Source organism: Oryctolagus cuniculus, chromosome 14 (genome assembly GCF_964237555.1).
Source record: "Oryctolagus cuniculus chromosome 14, mOryCun1.1, whole genome shotgun sequence".
In the NCBI taxonomy this organism is placed as follows: Eukaryota; Metazoa; Chordata; class Mammalia; order Lagomorpha; family Leporidae; genus Oryctolagus; species Oryctolagus cuniculus.
In genome coordinates, this window is record NC_091445.1 from 25,447,799 (window position 1) to 25,472,812 (window position 25,014).

The following is a 25,014-nucleotide window of genomic DNA, read 5'->3' on the forward strand; positions in this document are numbered from 1 at the left end:
CCGCTGCTTTCCCAGGTGCATTAGCAGGGAGCTGGATCAGAAATGAAGCAGCCGGACCCAAACCAGCTCTCACATGGGATGGCGGCGTCGCAGGCAGCAGCTTAACTCACCGCGCCACAACATCATCGACCTAAATATCTTCACGTGGCTCAGGACAACATTTAATATCTCAGGCATCTGTATATCCAGGACACTGGAAGAGACACAAAATCGCTGTAGTGGGAGCATAAGAGTGTAAGAGGTAGCCATCTAGTGGTCTCACACATGTCAGGAGACATTTGTAGAGATCCCACTCCGAAGCTGTGTTCTCACAGAGTGCAACATGTGTGCCCCCAAAGGTTATCCATTGCTTTAAGGGTTTGTGCTCCCCCTACCACATGACAGTTTTGCATGATTATTTCAAAGGAACTGGACTGGTCTGCTTTTGGATTTTTAATCACAGCTTTTAAGATTTTTACTAACAAATCTGAATCATCTGTCCAAGGCTGTGTTTGCCATCTATATTAGCCTGATGGTGTGGATTCAGGTTTTCAAATTCTGGGTTTTTTTTTTTTTTTAATCTCTCCCTGAAATAGTCTTGTATTCTGTTTTCTATATAAAATGTCTCATCGTACAAGCACATTAAAGTATTTATGTTTACTGTTGGGGGCAGGAGAATTTAGCAGTAATGAATTAATTTTTCTTCTGTGAGGCAGAATGCCAGTGTGGCCTCACTGATTTGGTTGAGTTATAATTTGCTTTGTGCATTTTACTGAGGTCGGTCCTATTATCTGGTAATTATTTTATGATTGAAGATTTCACCTGGGATAAACTGATTTCATGGGCAAGAATTGAAAACCTACTTGGAATCGTTAAGCCAAGACTATTTGCAAACATGATAGAATCTCTGAGCATCATTTTGGAAGGACTTTGTATCCCTTTGCACCAATTTCGTAATCATATATTCTTTAACAGATGTAGCCTGGCTAAGCCAGTTATTTTTATTTCCTGATGGTCATGCGAAAAGGTTTTATAAATGCTTTCTGATGGTGCCATAACTGTAATTAAACTTTCAAAAGGACTCCATTGTCATAAGTGATTTCTTCAGTAACAGCACGTGGACTAGGGTGAGGAAAGAAAGAGCTGGGAGCTGCTTTTGAGCTTGGCTGAGAAAAGCAGGTTTGTACCTCTGTTGAGAGTACATGAGGGCACTACAGAATTTTGGCAGAAAAAAATAGAATGGAAAGATCAGTTCTTGCATGGTTCTGGGAGTTCTCTCTTTTTTTCCTCCTATGCTTAAATGTCTGAGACCATCCTTCTCTCACTCATTATTGAAGAATCAGGAGATGATATTGTTAAGGAACCACATTTTACAGATGTTGCAATCTGACAAACCCTCTACCTTCTTCTCTCTTCTCCTTTTTTTCCTCCCCGCAGGTGATTTCTATTCACTACTTTCCAAGCTGCTAGGAGAAAGGGAAGACGTTGTTCATGTGCACAAATACAATCCTACAGAAAAGGCAGAACCAGAGTCAGACCTGGTAGCTGAGATTGCAAACGTAGTCCAGAAAAAGGATCTCGGTGGGGCTGAGGCCAGAGCGAGCGCAGAGCGTGAGGAGAGGGGAAATGCTATTCTCATCAGAGACAGAATTCACAAATTCCACAGACTAGAGCCTACCTTGAGGCCAGCAGAGAGCAGAGTGTTCTCATTGCAGCAGCCCCTACCTGCTGAAGGCGCCCGGGAACAGGAAAACACAGGAGGTGCGTTCAGGGTTTCTTTGGAGAGAATAAAATGTTGAATGCTACAATCCACATTAGCAAAATCTGAAGGGAATAAAATTTAATGGGTGAAAAAAAATTGCAAAGATACTATTCACAAAAGTATTACTCAGATTTGAGTTACTATCTGGTTCACACAGACAACATACAACCTAAATTCGGTTCTGTTCAGTGGATGAGCTAGAACTCCAATGACCCAACCTGTTTGGATCATTTTGGACAGACTGGCATGTGAAACTCGGAATATCAAATCCTGACCAAATCAATGTTTTTCCATTTTGCTCAATGGAAAGCAAATGAAAATCCAAAACCTGATATGTCAGGTCCTAGTGTGTGAAGTGACTATATACTATCTTCTTTTAAGGTGATTAAATTCCTCTGAAAGGAATTTCACACTTTGAACATGCTCATCCAACTGACTTGGAAAATGTAACCAACCATTTATATGTCTTTGATTTCTTAAGCCCCATTATCAGTACAATCTTAATTGGAAAGTTGAGTATTTATTTCTGCAGGGACCTCCAGCAAGTTGATAACGATGAGATTTATCTTTATTCCTAACCAGATTGGCTTCCGTAATTAGAGGACAGTACTTTATTCCCTTCAGGTTTCTGTGCCAGCAAGCTATGGATGCCTCATCTTTGTCTTTAATTGTGCGTGGCCTCCGTGATATTGACCGTGCATGTTCCTCGCTAATGTGGAAGGCCAGATAATGCAGCGTGTGGAGACGATCCCCAGAAAAATAACGGTTGTGTGTGTGTGGCAGCTGTCCGTGCGGGCCTGCAGTGGCACAGGCTGCCAGCTTGATGTTTTCAAATTCAGCTTTGCAGGAAGCTATAAATTATTCAACACCCAGCTGATTTTTATTTATAATTGAAAAAAAAATTAGCATGCGGTGCCTTTTGCTCACGCGGAAGCTGCAGCATTATCTGCTGGGACTGGCCTTCCCATCGCTAGGAGATGTTAACTGGAACCTCGATTTTTAACTCTTGGTATTTAAACAGGATCAGCCCTGCTCTGATTTATTCTAAAACTGTTTCTTAAGAGGTGGTCCCTGGATACCTTTACCTGAAAATCACCTAGAGTGCTTAAGAAAAATCTAGACTCCTGAATCCTGTCGAAGAACAACTGAATTGGACAACTCAGACTACGGTTCCCAGAAGTCTGCACTTTTTCATGCCCCTGTCCGTCTCATCAACACACTGAATTGTCTGTCTGGGCCTCTATATTAAGGACAGTAAACTGTAAGGCAGACAACATGGGAATGTGAACGGCAAAAGGGCCTCTTTGGTGAGATGTGTGGGATGCTAGAGTTGCAGGGCCTTTTGTCCCTGACTTGTGTTACTCTTGCTTTAAATGCTGTCGTAATCATCTATGGGCATCATACCGTATTGTCAGTGTAAGAGTCAAAGATGGACTCTAGGCATCGCATTCCTGAAACCCACTTAGTTTCTCTCAGAAGGAAATCCTTAAAATACCTGAGATGCATTTACTTGCCAAATTTCCTGGGTCCTCATACAAATGCCAGTGGTCAGGAGAAGAATGTTTCTCTGGCATCAGGTTTTCGAAGTTTCCTTTCTTCTTAAGAAGTAGGTGAATGTCACTGGAGTGAATTAAATGATGAGTCACAGAAGCCTCCTGCACACATCCTGATTGTAGAGAGGAAATGCACATGTATTTCCTTTCTGAAATGACTCCCTTTAATCCTATTTCACTACTTGAATTCTAAAACCTTTACAAATTTGAATGCAAAAAGACAAAACTCCTATTTAGGCAAACCATTTCCCAAACACATTTTCTTCTTTTGTTGTTCTTAAAGATTTATTTATTTGAAAGGCAGGGAGAGGGAGAGAGAGAGGATCTTCCATCCGCTGGCTTGCTGGCCATAAAGTCTGGGGCTGGGCCAGGCTGAAATGAAGAGCCTGGAACTCCATCCTGGTCTCCAACAAGGGTGGCTGGGACCCAAGTACTTAGGCTATCTGTTGCAGTTTTCAGAGGTGCCTTAGCAGGGAGCTGGATCAGAACTGGAGCAGCTGGACTTAATCCCCTGCTCCATTATGCTTTGCTGCAGTTTTAAGCCATCGTGCCACCACTGAAAATGCATTTTTTTTTTGACAAGGCAAAGTGGACAGTGAGAGAGAGACAGAGAGAAAGGTCTTCCTTTTACCATTGGTTCACCCTCCAATGGCCACCGCGCCCGGTGCACTGTGGCCGGTGCACTGCGGCCGGCACACCACGCTGATCCAAAGCCAGGAGCCAGGTGCCTCTCCTGGTCTCCCATGCGGGTGCAGAGCCCAAGCACTTGGGCCATCCTCCACTGCACTCCTGGGCCACAGCAGAGAGCTAGACTGGAAGAGGGGCAACCGTGACAGAATCCGGCGCCCCGACCAGGACTAGAACTCAGAGTGCCGGCGCTGCAGGCAGAGGATTAGCCTATTGAGTCGTGGCGCAGGCCCCCAATTTTCTGAATTGTCTTTCACTGTTTAGTAGCACACAATGTGGCATTGAACTTCAGCTGTGTCATTGCTGGATAAACCAGTGGATGAACCCTTCTCAGGAAACTTCCATTTTACAAAAAAGAAAGTAGAATGTGATTAGCATTTGCGCCCTAATAAGATACTGCAGTAGTCTAATCCGTGTATATTTCTTAAGATTTATTTTACTTATTTGAAAGACAGTTATAGAGAGGGGTCTTCCATTTGCTGGTTCACTCCCCAGAAGGCCACATCGACCAGAGCTGAGCTGATCTGAAGCCAGAAGCCAGGAGCTTCTTCCAGGTCTCCCTTGTGGGTGCAGAGGCCCAAGGACTTGGGCCATCTTCTGCTTTCCCAGGCCATAGCAGAGATGGATTGGAAGTGCAGCAGGCAGGACTTGAACCAGTGCCTATATGGTATGCTGGCACTGCAAGCCAGAGCTTTAACCCACTGCGACACAGTGCCAGCCCCTAATCCATGTATATTTCTCAAGGCATGGGAATGAATTTGGTGGCCAATCTACTGTTGTGTCTCTCATAACCTGTCTACTCCAGGCAAAGCTGACACTGGGCATTCATAGTCTATAGCAATTGACTATCTCCCTAAATGCCTGCTTTTCTAGAGGAATTGTATCAGCTGCAAAGAAGAAAGCAACATTTTATGTAAGATTATTAGTAAAACAAAAATGTGTTGCTTAATATTATAGCTGCACTCATTTCAGATATCTTTGAAACCTATTATTAATTTTCAAATGAAGAGACCAAAGCCGAGAAAAATAAATTTATTTGAATGAGTTTACAGAGTCTGAATTTAAAATTCAGACTTTATACTTGCAAGGTACACCTTCTATTACATTGTATTTCTTTGTTTCTTGTTTTAAATTTACTTATTTGAGAAGCAGAGGCAGAATTCCCTTGCACCTGTTGGTGCATTCCCCAAATTTCTGCAACACCTGGGGCTAGCCTAGGACCACGACTCCCATGTAGATGACAGGGATTCAAGTACATGACAGGGATTCAAGTACTTGAGCCATCTTCTATTTCCTCCCAGGATCTCCTTAAGCAGGAAGATGGAATTGGGCATTCCTGGAGCCAAGAAACAGACATGAGTGTGCTAACCAGCAGGTTTACCAGTAGGCCAAACTCCCACACCAAGTTTGTTTTCTTTCTTTCTTTCTTTCATTCTTTTTTTTTTTTTTTTTTTTTTTTTTTTGACAGGCAGAGTTAGACAGTGAGAGACAGAGAGACAGAGAGAAAGGTTTTTTCTGTTGGTTCACCCCCCAAGTGGCCACTACGGCCAGCATGATGCACCTATCCAAATCCAGGAGCCAGGTGCTTCTCCTGGTCTCCCACATGGGTGCAGGGCCCAAGCACTTGGGCCATCCTCCACTGCACTCCCGGGACACAGCAGAGAGCTGGCCTGGAAGAGGAGCAACCACGACAGAATCCAGCGCCCCGACCGGAACTAGAACCCGGGGTGCCGGCGCTGCAGGTAGAGGATTAGCCTAGTGAGCCACGGCGCCGGCCCTCATTATATTTCAATACAGTTGTGCTCAAATAGAGGGGCTGACTTGCTTGCCTAGTTCAGATTAAGTTTCCTGCCAAGTTCAGATCCGCTTCCCTGGTGCCCCAGACCCTCAGGGCTTAGCAGCTGGGGTCTCCACCCAGAGTGCGATTCTGTTGCCTGCAGTTCTTGGTACCAATACAATGTAACTGAGCAGCATTGCTTTGGACATCATTGGCTGCTCCATGTGTTGAAACTGCAATATGGAGCCCATCTAACTGACCTGAGGGTTCAAAGATGAAATGAATGGATCAGCTCAAAAATCTGTGTGGAACTGTGTGTGGAAAGCCCAGGAATATCTGAAAGCTTCAGAACCGTGCTGTTGTGTGGACCTTTAGTTTGTCCAGGACGCCACCTGGTTCCACACCCTGGCGTCTGCTTTTGAAGTTGGGTTCTCCACCTGGGTTATGGGTCAGATGTCAGTGGCCTTGCAGGCTCCTTGAAGAGCCCAGTAGAATGGATCTTGCAACTTTGTGCAGCTGAGAAACGCCTTAGCATTTAGCACAAGATGATTGTGTCCTCATTACGTGTCTTGGAATACAAATAGCTGCAAGCCACCTTTTTCTTTCTTTTCCTTTTTCTTATTTTTTTTTTTTTTTTTTGACAGGCAGAGTGGACAGTGAGAGAGAGAGACAGAGAGAAAGGTCTTCCTTTGCCGTTGATTCACCCTCCAATGGCCGCCACGGCCGGCACGCTGCGCCCAGTGCACCGCGCTGATCCGATGGCAGGAGCCAGGTACTTCTCCTGGTCTCCCATGCGGGTGCAGGGCCCAAGCACTTGGGCCATCCTCCACTGTACTCCCTGGCCACAGCAGAGAGCTGGCCTAGAAGAGGGGCAACCGGGACAGAATCCAGTGCCCCGACCGGGACTAGAACCCGGTGTGCCGGCACCAGCACTTTTTCTTATTTTTTTAAAGATTTATTTGAAACAGTAACACGACAGAGAGAAAGAGGGAAAGAGAGATATCTTCAATCCCCTGGTTCACTCTCCAAATGGCCACAATGACCAGGGCTAAGCCGGGTCCAAGCCAAGAGCCCAGGACTCCTCTGTGTCTCCCAAGTCCTTGAGAACATCCTGTGCTGCCCTCTCAAGTGCATTAGCAAGGAACCAGATCAGAAGTGGAGCAGCCAGGACTTGAACCAGCACTCTGAAAGGGGATAGCATTGCAGATGCTAGCTTAACCTGCTGTGCCACAGTGCTAGGCCCCCGCCTTCTATATCTTAACTCTCTTCCTTACTTCACTCCTGTTAGGTGAAGTATAGTGATTAATTTTTATTTTCTTTCTGACTTTGGTATAAATATTTCTCCTGTAGTTTTAGCTAATTATAGTTATTTCTGGCACTTTGATGAATAGCAACAATCCCTAACTGAAACAAGGCATGTATTTCTCACAAGAAGATCATTTGCAAACGTAGTTTGAAAAACAACCACCATATTTTAGTTTTGTGATTTTTATCAGTGTTCCGTTTTTCTTCAGGTGAAATGTGAAGAACTTGTTGCACTGAAATTAGTCATAGTTCTGGGCTTGAAATTATATTTTACCTCAACTTTCTCTACTTCTGTTAGTCCTTAGGAAACTCAGATAAATGAGTGCCCTCTTAAGTGCTTATTCATAATTTCATATGAAAGCTGCACTGATCACTAACATTAATCTCTTTCTTTGAAATATCTAATTCATTAATCCTTTTAGTGATTTATTGATGCAATTTTAGTAGTAATTAATCTTTTCTAAAAGTAGTAACTTTTTTCTAAATATATGATGGAATATGAGCTGCACATTTTACCTTTATAATGAATTCTTCATAGAGTAATATAATTTATTTATTGTGAAAAGTGTTATATGTCCCTTGGAAAAAATACCATTTTAAAATCTCAGTGTTTCTGTTTTATGGTTTCTATTATCTTTTAGCGATCACAATGAGCTTGAATCACAACTACTAGATATATGTGATATACATTTTATACTGCTCTTTCTAAAAGTATTCTTTCCTCTAACAAGTTCTCAAATCTGGATTTTTTAAATGTTTGTTTACTTTCATTTATTTTAAAGGAAGGGTTACAAGGAGGGAGAGACGGAGGTAGCACTCCCATCTGTTGGTTCATGCCCCTAAATGCCTGGCATAGCCAAGGCTGAGCTAGGCTGAAGTGAGGAGCCCAGAACTCCATCCAGGTCTCTCACATGGATGGTCAGGAGCTCAGACCCTTGCACTCTATCTGCTGCCTCCCAGGATGCATTCACAGGGAGCGGGATTGGAAGCAGGGTATCTGGGACTCATACTGGCGATCAAATAGGAAATGCAGGTGTCCTAAGAGGTGACTTAGCCAGCTGCACCATGACATCCACCCCTCAAATCCAGATTATTAAAAATAATCAGGCCTGAAATAAGCCTACCATTTGCTGTCTGAATTTAGAGCGATTGACACTTGGATTTTGGGGTGGCTTGCCCGAGATCACTTTAAAAAATTTGTATTTCATTTCCAGGTTACAACTGTAAGTGGAGAGGCTGGCATCATGGTACAAGGGGTTAAGCCACAGTTTGGGATGCCAGCGTTCCATATAAGAGTGCCAGTTTGAGTCCTGGCTACTACACTTCCAGTGCAGCTTCCTGCTAATGTGCCTGGGAAGACGCCAGATATGGGAGGCCCAGATGTATCCTGGGATCCTGGCGTCTCCAGCACAGCCCTGAGTGTTGCAGACATTTGAGAAGTGAATCAATTGATAGAAGATTCTCTCTCCTTCTCTCTCTCTCTCTCTCTCTCTCTATTTCAAATAAATAGCTGTTTAAAAAAAAACCTGTAAGTCCTGTCATATATCATTCATTTCTTACATTAAAGATAAGAGGAAGCTAAACTAGAATTTTTAACATCTCTATGATTGAAAATGTTGTTTAAGGTTGAGCTGAATATATTTTATTATATAATTTCCTTAATAAGGATTTCAGATATTTTTTGAGTATTAGAAAATAACCACCGTTAATATTATTGGGGTCTGAAGTCTGATTCAAGCTAAAGTTCCTCTCCTATGAATGAGAAACTCACTTGGGATGATGCCAATACTCTGCTACCATTGTATGATTCTCGTGTGGTCATGAACAGAGAAGGGAAGAACAATCAGTATTAATCCTTCTCTATACCCTGTGAATCCTAAATAACTTGCTTTGCTTCCTCATGTCATCTTAAAAGGAACACCCCAATAATAGAAAATATGTTACACTGGGAACAAAAATCAATTATCAGAGATAATACAGAAGAAAGTAGGCACTCAGTTTTCCTTTAATTTTCCTGGAATTTCTGGTTAGCACAGAGACCCAGAATCCAAAAGTTTCAAGATCTTATCCAGATAATTTTTTAAAAGATTTATTTATTTATTTGAAAGTCAGAGTTACACAGAGAGAAGGAGAGGGAGAGATAGAAGTCTTCCATCTACTAGTTCACTCCCCAATTGGCCGCAACGGCTGGAACTGGGTCAATCCAAAGCCAGGAGCCAGGAGCTTCCTCTGGGTCTCCCACATGAGAACAGGGGCCCAAGCACTTGGGGCATCTTTCACTGTTCTCCCAGGCCATAGCAGAGAGCTGGGTTGGAAGTGGAGCAGCTGGGAAGCGAACTAGCACCCATTTGGGATGCTGGCACTGCAGGTGGTAGCCTTACCTGCTACGCCACAGTGCCAGCCCCAATCCAGATAATCTTAATAACTGTGCCAAGATTTATTTTTAAGATTTATTTTTTATTTGTTTGAAAGGCAGTTATAGAAAGAGAGAGAGAGAGAGATGGGGATGGCTGTCTTAAATGTGCTGGTTCACTCCTTTTTCTGGGTCTCCCATGTGAGTGGAGAGGCCCAAGTCTGCTGCTTTCCCAAGCAGAATTAGCAGGGAGCTGGATCAAAGCGGAGCAGGCAGGAATGGAACTGACCCCTATGGGATGCTGGCGCTTCAGGTGGCAGCTTAATCCACTGCGCCACAAGGCCGGCCCCCAAGACATTTTTAAATAAAGTAATTTAATATAGTTTTCCAAAACATTCAGTACTAGAAGAGCCAGGTTGCTCACAATGTTAGTTTCATACATTGCCTTATCCACGGCCTTGGCTGGTCTTGAAATTCCACCAACAATAAATATTTTAATACATATGCTCTAGATATTGACTCTGATTTTTCCTTCTGGGAAACTTCCAACAAAAAAGATACTTAAATATAACAAATATTTTTATGCTTGGTGCAGATTGTCTCTAAACCATGTATCAATGGTTTTTGCGCTTCCAAGAACTTACCAATCTCAGAAGATAGTTGAGATCATTCATACCCAGATAAGTACTTCATACAATATTAAGTATTTCTAGTATTTTATCAAATTCATTCCTGACCCCAGAACAAAGCACATTACCTTTTTCCTTTGAGAATTAAAATCTCTGCACCTCAGGAGAACTTAGCTATCAGTACCTGCGGGTGGATCACTGAACAGAAGTTTCTAGAACAATGATATGTATTTATTGTATTTAATGAGAGTCATTAGCCATTTAGCATTTTTTTAAGATTTATTTATTTATTTGAAAGAGTTACACAGAGAGAGAAGGGGAGGCACAGAAAGAGGGAGAGAGGTCTTCCATCTGCTGGTTTACTCCCCAATTGGCCTCAGTGGTGGGAGCTGTGCCGATCTGAAGCCAGGAGCCAGGAGTCAGGAGCCTCTTCTGGGTCTCCCATGTGGGTACAGGGGCCCAAGGACTTGGGCCATCTTCTACTGCTTTCCCAGGCCATAACAGAGAGCTGGATGGGAAGTGGAGCAGCCGGGTCTCGAACTGGCACCCCATATGGGATGCCAGCACTGCAGCACTGCCCCAGTGCCAACCCCACCAATTAGCATTTTATTAAGTATCTTCACATTGTCTTCAGTAGTGTAGAAGGTGTCAACAGACTTAGCACTAATGAATGAGAATATTATAAATGTGTCTCAATGCTAGTTGACAACATAAGAAGTAAGAGACTGGACCATGGAGTACAGTTTAGTGCATTTTTTAGGCCATAACAACAGGCCAGGCCCTGTGTGGGATGCAGTGAGAAAACAGTAAGATGTATTCCATGCCCTGATAGAATTCTGCCTCCATGTGGTGGTTCCGGGCTCTGAGAATCTGATGAAAGCAATTAAATGTCTGCACTGTCATGAGTTTTTTGATTCCCTTGGAGCCCATCCAGTAGTCTCAGGACCTGGTGAAGGAGCTTACAATGATGAAAACTGAATGGACAAGCCCTAACCAAGAAGAGAATGAATGAAGTACAGCCTGAGATTCAAGCAGATATTTAGAATCTTTTCCTTGGGGAATGATCTATCTGTCTGTTGATCTATCCAGGCATGTCTGACAATGATGCTCATGCCCTATTTCCAGATTTGCTTTCAAAAACACCGTTTTAATAATGCTGCCCATGCTTAAAAACCTTCAGACTCCCAGTTGCCAATAGCAGCGATTTGCAGCCTTTTCCTCCCTATTTTGACAAGCCAGCTTGATGGATGATGGATGCTATTCACCTGAGCAGCTCCAGTCCTCTCCACTGCTGTGCCCAGGCCTATTTGCAGACTCAGGCTTGCTAGCCACAGCTGTGCCCGCCAAGCTTCTCCCCAGCTCAGGAAGGCCTATCCCAGTGCACAAGAGTGAGGATGGCATTCCCATGTGGTCTGTATATTTCAAAAGTAAATTATCCTTCACCTCTGCGCTTTACTGCTATGAATAAAGTAATTGCAGCATGCCTCAAAATTAATTGTAGTAGAGGTCAAGACACCACAGCTACAAACTACATCTCATTGTTAAATCCAGACTCCTTTGTGTGGTGCCCAGTACAAAACAGTTTCCAGGCAGAATTTGAAGCAGATTAAGGTCAATTCATCAGGTCCCCATGCCCACATGTATTCGTTGGCTTAGCATTACTATAAGGAAATACCAGAGGCAACTGACTTTATAAAGAAAAATGGTTTGTTTAGCTCACAGTTTTGAAAGTTCCAAGTCCACGATCAAGCAGGCCCCATCCGATTGGCATTTGGTGATGAGGTAGCACCAAGTATCATGGCGGCTCCATGCTAACGATCCTGTCCAATCTGTTCACCAACTTTGAACCTCATAACTGGATTAAGTTTCTGCCCTCTTAGTGCCATTAACATATTTTTATCTTTAGCACAAACTAAGACTTTGGGGACCAAGCCTTTAACACATGAGCCTGGGGAGGAGGGGTCAGAAATTCACCATCTGAGCTGCATCATTGCCACCACCATCTGACTTGCAAAGGATCCTTGCCAGATTACCTGAAGATGTCAAAACACATTCTGCAGTTACAAACATCCTTGCTTTTGTTCTTTCTGGCTGAATTATTCTCTGCCCACTTTTACGTTCATTGAGCACTCCCTTACCTTAAATGGAAAGACACATGTTTGCTCCAAGAGCCCTGAGGATGCCTAAACCCCCCTCAGTTCAGCCCAAACTCCGGGAAGGATTAGGGTCCCGCTTCTGTGTTCCTGCTGTACTTGATGTCCGAAGCATTTGGCTTCTGTGTTCTCTCATTTTATGTAGAATGTCCCTATCCTTTGGTGCCCTTATTATATCCCTTTGTTCATTAAGACCAAAACCCACGGTGTATTTCTTTGTGTTGCCAGCAGCTAGCCTAGTGCCTCACATAAAGAATACACCTGAGGTGTATTTGTTGAAGATGCTTCAGCAAAGGTTGTTGGCAGAACTGATGTAGCATCCTACTGATTGTGTTGTGCAGTTAATTTTTGTTGAAGATAAAAATTTTTTGAGTAAAAAGGGTACCTCTTTAAGCGAATGACTTTAAAGTGCTTATTCTCACACCAGCATCCTCTCAAGTTCTCAGGAGTTGATCGTGTGACCTCTGGGCCTTCCTTTCTTCTACCAGTCCTTAAAGCCTGTCTTTGAGGATTTCCCTACGGATTGCTGCGTCCTCCAGAGGGTGGGAGGAAGGAATGATATTCGAATTGCTGCCTTTCTTCTTCTCAGGCATCAATTGAAGTATTTGAGGGGGAAAAAAAGTGATGCTAATACCAGGGCTTTCACAGCTTTCCTCATAACTGCTCATCCTCAATTACTACAATACCCCATACGTTGCGCCTATTCCTGGGCATGTCTATGAAAGGAATTAACACAAGTGAATCCAAGTATTCTCTGAGGATAAGTGTATTCTGATCTGAAATGAGAGTCCTTTGCACAACATTAAGCCACAGGATTTCTGTCATTTTTTTCCTTTTTCTTGTGATGGGAAACAATGAAATATAAACACTAAAAGACAGTGTCCCATTCTTCCTGAAACTAGGAAAATATGAGATTGGTGTCTTACAAAGTTCGTCATACAAGGGATAATCAATGAAGGGTTTATTATGAGGCAGACTGTTACATATTGAACATTCAGAATTTACTCAGGAGATGGATAGATGATAGCTGATAGATAAAGAGTGAGAGGTATAAGGTGGTAAGCTTATTGCCCATTCTGTTGTTTATTTACACCATTTAAAGGCTTTGTAGTAAAATGATGCCATCTATGTTGCCATAGTTTCCAAAGACATTAATTTAAGCCATGGATCTTGTCACAAAGAAAGCAGTCTCAGCCATCTCTTTAAGGTGTTGTGGGTTCACTGGTTTGATAGGCATCTTATCAACAACAAAATAGAGCAGACAGTACCAAGACAGGTTCATGGTTGCTTATCTTATCCATAGCACAGGAAGCTACTTGGCATGTGCATGTAATACACTTTATGTAGAGCGCGGCTTGATTTTCCTTTTGAAATTTCTTTGCATCCAGTGACGTAACTGCATGAGCTTTTATAGCCAGTATGAATCTTCATGAGGTGTTACTAGCTCTCTTCATCGCACTCACTGTGTGCGTTTATCTTGTAGATTTCCATATGGAAGAAGCCCTGGACTGGCCTGGAGTATACTTGCTGCCCGGCCAGGTTTCTGGGGTGGCTTTGGACCTTATGAATAACCTGGTGATTTTCCACAGAGGGGACCATGTCTGGGATGGAAAGTAAGTGATTTTTTTTTTCCTCCAAAGTATAAATGAAAATAAAAATATAAGGGAGTCTTCCAAAAGCTCATGGAAAACATATCATGACAGGAGTGTGTGAATTTCAAAAAGTTTTTGCTCCAAAATAAATGTACCTTTTAATCCCATATTTCCACACTATCCTCATAGTGTATATCACATTTCATTAAACTAAAGAATAATAGTAGGGAAACTAAGGAATGATGGTTAGGAAAGTGTTACCCTTTTTTTCCTTTTGGAAAAAAAAAAAAACTGTACTAGGAGTGTTAGAAACATCCATTGAGAAGCAGTAGAAATTGGATGGCTGTCTTTCTGTGAATGTTTGCAGCCATTCAGGGACTTCATGGAGTCCCTGAGAATTAGTGATACACAGAGTGGTGCTAACTCTAATTCTATTGTAATATACCTTTAATATTCCCTTCTCTCATTCTTCCTTGCAGGAATTATGATTACATAGAGACTTTCTGTTTCCATGTTGTCCTACATATTTCTGACCATGATTTTTATGAGCAGAACATACCTTTTTTTTCATACGTACTTTTAATGTCTGATTCTGCTAAGTAGCAGACAGGAAGTCCTATGATTTCATGACCAGGTCATCTCATCTGCTACTTTCTGGAATGATGGCTGTAACCACCTGTGATGCTGTTTCTTTACCTTGTTGTTCCCTCCTCCTTTTGAAACTACCCTCACTTCCTACTGGGAATAATATTGAAGGCTCTCGCTCTCCATCAGACTTCTCCAGGGTAGTAATAACATAGCGTTCTGGACATTGTGATTGGAATAGCTTAGCTACCAAGTATGCAGCAATCATTTCTTGACCTTCACATTTTAATGTCGGCTAATTTTATTATCCACAGTTGCTCTTTTCATGAGCATCAAAGACTAAAGTCTAAAGAATAACATAGGACTGTCTAGTACCTCTGTTTTCTCCTCCGAGTTTCCCTTTCTAACCTCTCATTCCAGCTTCTGCTACCTTCTTTGAGGGACTTTTAGTTTTTTAAAAAATCCAATATTTATTGAATGTGGTCTTTGGGTCTAGCATGTTCTGATGTGTACATAAATGACCTCACAACACAGCACTGTTATCACCCTCATCATTCACCTTTTACAGATGAGGAGACCAAAAGAAACTGAATACTAGGGGACTTCAAAAAGTTCATGGCAAAAAATGGAATCAAAAGATATGTTTATTTAGGTACAAAAAAAATTTAACCCGTGCATGGTTTTCCACAATACACATTTTCTATGAACGTTTTGAAGACCCAAAATTCAGATTTTTTTGCATCAAAATGAACGTACTTTTAAATTCCATTCTCCAGGAACTTTCTGAGGTGCCTCATGTTTGACCCAAAGTCTCACAGTTAGCAAGCGGCCAGGCAAGCAGACTCTAGTTCCTTCCCATCTCACTCCAGAGCTGCCACTTAACCACTTTGGGGACTGCCTTCAGTAGACTTGCATACACGTGCCGTGGTTGCATCTGTAAAAGCTTACTCCACAAGTTCACAGATTGATCCAGCTATGTTCAGTAATGAGCATCCACCTATAATTTTCATTGCAGACTTACATATGAAGGTAAGTTTTAAAAATATGTTAGTCTAGTCAGTCCCATCTTAACTCTATGACAACAGGGTCACATTTGGGAAATTGAGCATCTACATGTACAGCTCAATTGCTTTTCCTCCCTTTTCAGAGATGGTGATTAAATGGGTGTCATTTATACATATATAGAGTTTATGTGTCGTTGAAGATGGAATTCTGTTTCAAAATAGATTGGTATCTTTGTTTCTGCTTAATTATCCTTTCCAGTTGTCACTCTTTAAAATGGAACCTGACAAAGAGATCACTTCCAAGAGCAAACAGTGGAACTCAGCTTTCCCATTCGTAGGTCTCTGTTACATCGTCCTAGCCATTATTGAACATCTAATGGTATTTTAACAAGTGCTTTTAAGAGCAAAGTGTTGCTACTCATTGCAGCATATTCTTCATTTTAATGAATATTGTTACATTTTCTGCATGGATTTCTAGCTACATTTTAGCAGATGAGAAAATGATTGCCTCATTTTCTCCCACTGATGCTGTTTCAGCTGGCTGAAGCTAAACTGGACCAGGTCCAGCTTTCCATTTTCCCATGGTTTTTCCTTCCAAACAAACAGCAGTCTGGGATAGTTCGTAAAGGGGGTCAGCGTGGCCACATCAGGGTAGGAGGGGACACAGGAGCCGCACGAGAACAATTGCTGTGGAAGTAGATTCCAGACTCAGTGCCAAAACCCTGCAGTGTTCGCCCTGATAAACAGCATCACAAAGGAGCACCGCTGGTTGTCCTCGCAGACTCTGTTTCTTCTTTCTCCTCACCTTCATCTTTCAGATGTAAACACTGATCTCTCTTTCCTCCCCCCTTTCTGGAGTTGCCGGTTGGTCCCTTGCAGCCTCTCCAGTCTGTGGCTGTGAGGAAATTCTCTCCTGCTGCTCAGACCCCAGCTTTCTTGCTACCAAAGAGAAATGGATCATCCTGTTGGTTATTTCTTTGGGAAAATAGACTCAAATTTGTTCGAAGAGCAAATTAGATTTGGCTCTGTTTTCTGAATGGTCATGCCTGACCATCCTTCCTACATATATAGGCCACATTATATAAATTAAACAAAGTACATAGTGTTTCATCTCCCTCATTAAAACCCTAAGGATTGTACAAAGAAAAAACACCTTCCTGTAGAATTTATGATGTGACTGTGATACAAAATGGAAATTAAAGAATAAGTAGATACTGCATTCTTGGTACTACCACTGTTTAGAAAAACGGTGAGAAATTTTGTAATAATCTTCCTTGGAATCTTTTCCATTCTGATGTCTGACATCCACAAAATTGTAGGCTTTATAAGGCAAGCATGCTCCTAGTCAACTGTTAGCATTCTGTACTCCTTAGTTCTTGGGAAGTGGTCATCCCTTAAGTATTTGAGAGTGAATGGGGTTGATAATAACCCCTAATTAACATTTAGTATCCAAAATTCTATTGATGCCATTGCACCAGCTGTCTGTGAGTACTGTTACTCTTCATTTGTGCTCAATACCCCTGCCTGCCCTTACTCTCCCACTTAACCATGCTGTGTATCATGAACCTCCTGATAGATGGGTACTCCCGTTCTCAGCCCGATTTCCTTTTCCATCCATCTGCCCCTTATTTCAATATGGCTACTTTAAGAAGCTCTTCTAGCCATAGGACGTGTGTGTCACAGCAAGAAGTCATGAAGCTTTAAAAAGCCTCTTGTCTACCCTAATGTTAGAGCACCATGGCAGCCAGAGTGCCTTAAACTTCAAATACCTCCCAGTAGGCACTCCGTAGCTCCAGCCTCAGTAACAGCTGTTCCTGGGTCTCTGTCTTAAACCTGTCAAAGCCAAAGCCTTGCTTCTTGGCCTCTTTCAAGTATCTCAGCAAGACTGGGTTGTTCCATGTGGGATTCACATCCCGTACTCACTTAATTAAATGATGAATCTGGCTCCTAATTGTTAGCTGTTAAAAGTTGTATGATTTTGGCCAACGCTGCGGCTCATTAGGCTAATCCTCCGCCTGCGCCGCCAGCACACCAGGTTCTGGTCCTGGTCGGGGCACCGGATTCTGTCGCGGTTGCTCCTCTTCCAGTCCAGCTCTCTGCTGTGGCCCGGGAAGGCAGTAGAGGATGGCCCAAGCGCTTGGGCCCTGCACCCACATGGGAGACCAGGAGGAAGCACCTGGTCCCTGGCTTCGGATCGGTGCAGCGCGCCAGCCGCAATGCTCCGGCCTTAGTGGCCACTTGTGGGGTGAACCAATGGAAAAAAGATCTTTCTCTCTGTCTCTCTCTCTCTCACTGTCTAACTCTGCCTGTCAAAAAAAAAAAATTGTATGCTTTATGTCCATCATCATTTCTTCATATGGAGTTAGAAGGGACTTTGGAACTTGTATTATTTCAATTTTTTTTTTCCTAGTAATAGACAAAACCCAACACAAGCTATCTTAGGAAAAGAGGAAATGTATTGGTGTGTGTAATGAAAACCTCAGGTGATGGGTAGCCCAAGCTCCATGCCCAGGAACCATTTTTCAACTCTTTAAAAAAATATATTTATTTATTTGTGTATTTGAAAGGTAGACTTACAGCGACAGAGAGACTAACAGAGAGGGAGAGAGAGATCTTCCATCAGCTGGTTTACTCCTGAAATGGCCACAATGACTGGGGATGAGCCAGGCTGAAGGCAGGAGCTTTTTCCATGTCTCCCACATGGGTACAGGGACACAAGCAGTTGGGCCATCCTCCACTACTCTCCCAGGCACGCTAGCAGACAGCTGGATCGGAAGTGGAGCAGCCAGGACTTGAACCAGCATCCATATGGGATGTGAGCTGCTGCAGGCTGTGGCTTTACCCCCTGTGTCACAAAACTGCCCCTCAACTCATTTTCTCGTGGCCGCCTCTATTTCCAGACCCCGATCAATGCTGTTCTTCCTTCCTCTTTTGCAGCTTTAGAATCATATTATACTGATCTCACAGAAGAGGTAGTGCACATTCCTGATAGGTCAACAGAAAACCCTTATAAATGGAGTCTTCGTAGCATTCCTTGGTCTAACAGAGGTCATTTCTCCTCTATCTTTCAATCAGCTATTGTGGGCACAGGAATGAGATGCACCCTTAAGCTTAGCTTAGGTCTTTTCTGTCCCTGGACTGTGCAAGTAGTCAACACCAGCTGAAGCAAATGGGCTGAGAGTGGAGCTCAGGATGTTGGGCCAGCTGCAGAAAACTGAGGTTTCATTAGCACAGGATGGGATGATACACCCTGGGTACCCAAAACAGAAAATGCCCCCCAGAGAACCAGCCTCCCACCAAGGGCACGTGTCTCTTTTGCCACACCCTCAGTGGTTGTCTAGGGCTCAAACTTTTTCAAAGCTAGGATGTTCCCTAGATGTGAGACATGCTATCCAGTTATAAAGTTCATTGTGTTAAATTCAAATCTGAATCCTGTAAATCCACCCTGATGACAAAATAATACAGGATGAATTTACTCCCATTTATCCATGTCAGTTATTTGCATATTTAAAGAAAGACTTATCTTCTGCAAACTAAATATCCCTCAGGCCATCAACCAATCTTCATGATTCCTGACATTACTTTGTCCTGAAAGCCCTTTAAAGTGATCGGTCTACAAGTAGGGGTAATACCTCATATATTATCTGATCAATGATGCAATGATTTTCCTTGATGTATGTTCTAGATATCTGTTAGTATAAAAGGATGGTTCTCACTGTATTTTCTCAGTTATGTCACCATGCTGCCTCATGTTGAATTTGTAATCTAGGATTTCTAAATATATTTCATTAAATTGTGTTGAAACTTTTATCAGAAAGTTAACTACAGGTTAACTGTGCAGTGTTTTACAATATTGAATTTAAACCTTTATTCCATTTATGTTTCACTTCATTAGATTCAGCATTGTTTCAATTTTTAGACATTAATTTAATCTTAATTAACGGGAGAGTGAACTGACTCTCCGAGCCTTGCATATGTCTGTTTGATACGCATGTCTTTTAAATCTTCATAAGTGTTGTTCATAAAATTTCAGTAGTTGAATGGTTGATTTTGCAAATTTTGTTCAAATAAAACTTAAGTGGTTTTCTGGAAATTTCTCTCCATCCCCTACTCCCCAACTAAATCACAAATCACCCCTTTGTCAATGTGTTTGGAATTTTACCAAGATTCATTGTTCCACAAATCTATCTGCTTCCTAATTTGTAGGAAAAAAAAAATCATCTCAAGATTTGCCTCCCTAGTTTTCGAGCGCCTTAGTTAAGACATGTCCTGGGAGTTCTGCTTCTGTGTCTGTGATCTCCTTCATCTCTTGTGTTTATTCGGGCCTGGAGAACAGAACTCAGAGTGACTGAGCCATCCCTTGTGCCTTCGTACCTGAAAGAAAACAATAATGTTCAAGTATTCCACCCTGCTGTCACATATTGTGTTTCACACTTTGCTTGAGCTATTTTCTTACATTTTTATGTCTCTTTCTCCAGTTCTTCTCAGTTGGCTAACCATTCTTCCATCTTGTCTACATTTTCACATTGAATTTGATAATGGGCAGGGAGGTTCTCCAGTCTAGGAAGGTCAGTTTCCAGAAGACCTACAATTGAGTCTTTGTTATCATTTCCTAGCCTTAAGACTTGTGTCAGGACATTTGAACTCCATCTGAGTTCCCATGACTAAAAATATGAGGGCTTGACCTTACAGTCAGACCAAAAAAAAAAAAAAAGAAGAAGAAGAAGAAGAAGAAAATGAAAACTTAAAATCAGTGTTGGAGATATATGGGATACTATCAAACGACCCAACATATGGGTCTTAGTAGTTCCTGAAGGTATGGAAAGAGAGAATGGACTAGAGGACCTATTTAGTGAAATAATCACAGAAAAGTTCCCCAATTTGGAGAAAGCAAGGGATGTCCAAGTAGGGAAAGCACATAGAACTCCCAATAGACATGACCAGAAAAGATCTTCACCACGAAACATTGTAGCCAAACTCCCCAGGGTAAAACATAAAGAAAAGATCATAAAATATGCATGAGAGAAAAGCCAGATCACTTTCAGAGGATCTCCAATTAGACTCATAGCTGACTTTTCATCAGAAACCCTACAGGCTAGAAGGGAATGGCGAGATATAGTCCAGTTCTTAAAAGAAAAAACTGTACCCTGCAAAACCCTCATTTATGAATGAAGGTGAAATAAAGACCTTCCACAACAAACAGAAATTGAAAGAATGTGTCACCACTCATCCAGCCTTACAGAAGATGTTAACGAGGTGCTACACACACAAAAAAACGAGGGCTTTAATAAACCAGCTTGTTGTTGAGTAACAAGATGCACTTAGTTAAGCAACCTGTGCTTTGTGGCCTTACCTGACTGAGCAGAACGGAGAGGCTAGGTCACCTGTCACGGAGATCTTTTTTTTTGACAGGCAGAGTGGACAGTGAGAGAGAGAGAGAAAGATCCTTTACTGTTGGTTCACCCTCTAATGGCCGCTGTGGCCGGCACACCACACTGATCCGAAGCCAGGAGCCAGGTGCTTCTCCTGGTCTCCCATGCAGGTGCAGGGCCCAAGGACTTGGGCCATCCTCCACTGCACTCCCAGGCCTTTAACCTTTTCTTCACTATTTGGGGTGTCTCTAGTTCCAGCCCATCAGTAGACCAAATAATCATGTATATATTTCTTTTTCTTCTCATGGAGACTTTTTACAATGTGGATATATTCAAAAGTTAGTGTTGTCAATGTTATATATATATATATAAATTATGACATAAAATTTATATTATATATTTTACATTATAATATATATTATATTCCTTTTAGAGTCTTTGGCCTTTGTATATTTTGCTTTCCTAACACTGAGGTAGATACTTTCCACATATTTTCTCACTTGAAAAACTAGGGTTCTTTCTCTGGCTTCTTAATTTATATAATTACAATGTTATATTTCACTTCTTTCTTCAGTTGCTATTATTTATTTTCATTCTCTTAATTTTGATTGATGGCACAGAAATGTTTATTTTCTCCTTACTCCAGCTCTTTTTCTGTATGACTGTAGAAAAGTATTTCTTCTCAGCTTTATCTAAACTGTTTGATTAGCTGCTAATGTGCGAGATCATTAATGGGGAGTTCACACTGCTCAAATAAAGAACTGATGAATTCCAGCCCATTGACTGCAGTTCTGTCTTTTCAGTTGAATGCATTTTCAGAGAAGCAAACAGAAATCATCAGCGCTCCAGGCACTGTGTGAAATGTGCAGGGTATTATTAGATCCCCGTAAAAAGTTAAATGTGTTTGAAATAAAGACCTTGCTGCAGCATATAATGCAGGGTGACTACTTTAGAACATGAAATAAGCAGTTTGCTATAGCAACGGTGTATCCAGCTCTCTAACCTGACATCCATTTGTGAATTATTCAAGGGTTACCTTGCTTTGAATTAGAAGAGAGTTTATAAATGACTTTATTTGGCAGGTTGTGTGTGTGTGTGTGTTTGTGTGATTTTCTGATTTAAGGGAAAAAATGCCAATTTCTTTTCTGATTTGCCCATGGAGTACCAGGAACCAGCTGTTCGTTCCATGAGGCCCCAGCAGCCCAGAGGGCAAGGATTGGGACCAACCAATCCATGGAGTGATTCATGTCCCCTTTTTAAAATTTTATTTAAGATACACACATTTCATGTGTTTCCTGTATCCAGATTTAGGAACATAGTGATACTTTCCACCCCACCCTCCCTCCTGCCCATGCTCCTACCCTTCTTCCTCCTCCATCTCCTATTGTAAAAATTAAGAATGGGAATAGGGAATCCATGTCCCTTGACACTGCCAGTTTAAACAGACATCTGTGAAAGTATATCCCAATACTAAGTGAAGTGATCAGGCCTGCTGTGTTGCAGTTAATTCCTTTCAATCTCTATTCTTCCTAAGAATTCTGGATTTTTCTTGTTATTTATGTTACTAAAGTAAATTAATACACTTGGATGGTGTTAATATGAGTGTCTTCTCTTTGATTTTTTTTTTTACGATGTTTTGTTTCCTTTGTGTTCCGTTTTTCTTTGTCTTGAGGGATGGTGATTAAATAAACAAATTCCCTAATCAGTAAATTCCGTAACTTGCCTAGTCACTGAGATTCTTCATGGATACCGGAGAAGTGTAAATATTAATAAGTATAATAGTCATAAAGCTCTAGAAAAATGGGTCGTCTTAAGAAGAACCTAGAATGCCATCTGAGTGTGATTTGTAGCAAATAAAACTCCCATATGATTAATTGTTCCATTGTAATTACATACCAGGAAAGGTACTTTGATAATAAGAACTGACATTTTCTAGGCTTCCAACTTTTAATTCGTTTCTTCTGTATCATTTGGTTTTGTTACTCATTTTTCTTTCAGTTCCTTTCTTTGGTCTTTCCCAATTTACTATTGCAACACCAAAAAGTGGATAATGAAATAAAAGGGGATAATCTTCAAATCAGTTAATTTTACTGTGACCACCACGTGAAACTTGACATTTGTAGGTTATGAGGCTGGGTGTCCACACACAAATTGTGTTTGTGATGGCCAAGTATCAGTGACTTGTCATTTTTTTTTTTCTGCAGTGGACATTGCAGAAATGTATCGGTGGTAAAGGACAGTTTTTACTTAACTTGTTCCTCAGTTGCAACATTTTCATGTGACATGACTGGCACAAGAACTGTGGGCCTGGAACATTTCTCTTTCTTTCTTAATACACCTTTTTTTTCCCTTAGAAACTGAGGCCAACATTTCAAGTCTGTGACTCTGAACTTACATAGTTGAAGTGAGTAATTTAAGCTAGAATTTACATTTTGAAAGATTTGAGCAATAAGAAATGCTATAAGTTACAGGAGTTCAATGTATGTTCCTGGGAGAAGAAAATCTCTATTTCTCCCTATCAATAAGTTGTAGGAATATTTTTTCCTAACATAGTATGATCAGAGATTTTGAACTGATGGTAAATAATTAAGTAGATGGCAGGACAAAGCAAAGGGACAGTGGTATAGTTACTGCAGCCCATTCTTGCAGAAACCACGTGGAGGTAAAGATGCCAGCCCTCGGTTTCTTGTTCTGCAGAGAACAGTTGCAGAAACAGGTGTGCTGAGATCTGATCTGCTCCGTTATTGTGATCAAAGGCCATTGGCTTGTCACCATTCTGAGCTGTTGATGATGAGTCATGACAGCACTCGACGAGAATTAGGAAGACTTGGTACCTTGTAAGGGTGGAGCGGAATAGTTGTGTACTAATCTATTCCACGCCCAAGCAAATAGCTGTAAGAATAAGTGAAAATTCTTGGAAATAAAAAAGGGAAGTGGGACAGGCATTTGGCACAGCAGGTAAGCCTCTGGTTAGGAGGCCATCCCGTATGAGCACCTGGGTTTGAGTCCTGGCTCCGTTCCTGTTTCTAGCTTCCTGCTAATGTGCATCCTGGGAGGCAGCAGGTAATGGCTCAAGTAGTTGGGTCCCTGCCAGTTGGATTCCTGGATTAAATTCCCAGCTCTTGGTTTCAGCCTGGCTAGCTTTGTCCATTGCAGGCATTTGAAGAGTGAACTCATGGATGGGAACTTTCTATCAGTTCCTGTGTGTGTGTGTGTGTGTGTGTCTACCTCTCAAATATTTTTAAAGGGAAAGGAGCAATCTAAATATAATCAGGGTATTTTACCATTATCAAATCATCAAATCTTAGTTGTGATATATATAATTTTGTAAAATATTACCATTAGAGGAAATTGGATAAAGTGTATACAGAATATTTCTGTATGATTTCTTATATGAGCATGCAAATCTGTAATTATGTCAATTAAAATTTCCATTTAAAAGGAAAAAGAAAAAAAATTTTACTTTTAATAGTCAGAGGAAACCTAATTTTCACATTATATGAATTGCCATTGTGCCTTTACAAAGCACTATTAGGTTTCTTTGTAATGAGGAAGGCTTAGACTTTATTTTATTTTTTTAAAGATTTATTTATTTATTTATTTATTTGAAAGAGTTACACGGAGAGAGAAGGAGAGGCAGAGAGAGAGAAAAAGGTCTTCCATCTGCTAGTTGACTCTCCAGTTGTCCGCAATGGCCACAGCTGAGCTGATCTGAAGCCAGGAGCCAGGAGCCAGGAGCTTCTCTCGGGTCTCCCACACAGGTGCAGGGGCCCAAGGACTTGGGCCATTTTCTAATGCTTTCCCAGGCCACAGCAGAGAGCTGGAACAGAAGTGGAGCAGCCAGGGTTCAAACCAGCACCCGTATGGGATGCCGACACTGAAGGCGATGGCTTTACCCACTACACCACAGTGCTGGCCCCAGGCTTAGACTTTAAAAGAGACATGAATGAAGAGACTTCATCCTATTACACATGAATGTGAAACTTACAGCATACTACGCCTTTGATGAGCTGAACTTTTGTTATCCAATGTCACAGTCAAGTTAGAAAAAAAATTGAGGTATTTCATGGATGATAAGAGCCCCTCTGACAGGAGTTTTTGTTTTGTGCTTCCCTGATGGCTATTGATACTAAGCATTTTTTTTTCATATATTTGTTGGTTATTTGTATTTCTTATTTTGAGAAATGTCTATTCAAGTCCTTTGCCCATTTCTTAACTGGAGTGGTGGTTTTGTTGAGTTTTTTGCATTGCTGGTATATTCTA

At 41.6% G+C, this 25,014-nt stretch overlaps 1 protein-coding gene across 6 annotated transcripts in view; it reads left to right on the plus strand.

The window, feature by feature from the left end:
• PAM (peptidylglycine alpha-amidating monooxygenase) overlaps nucleotides 1–25,014 on the plus strand; it is a 338,531-nt gene that overhangs the window by 280,800 nt on the left and 32,717 nt on the right. For 4 of the 6 annotated variants that reach the window (XM_051853947.2, XM_051853946.2, XM_051853949.2 and 1 more), the window contains 2 exons: nucleotides 1,417–1,740; nucleotides 13,682–13,811. In XM_051853947.2, the coding sequence (XP_051709907.1) occupies nucleotides 1,417–1,740; nucleotides 13,682–13,811 (454 nt within the window). The remainder of the gene's footprint in view (nucleotides 1–1,416; nucleotides 1,741–13,681; nucleotides 13,812–25,014) is intronic. The other 2 variants (XM_051853950.2, XM_051853951.2) reach the window with 1 other exon arrangement.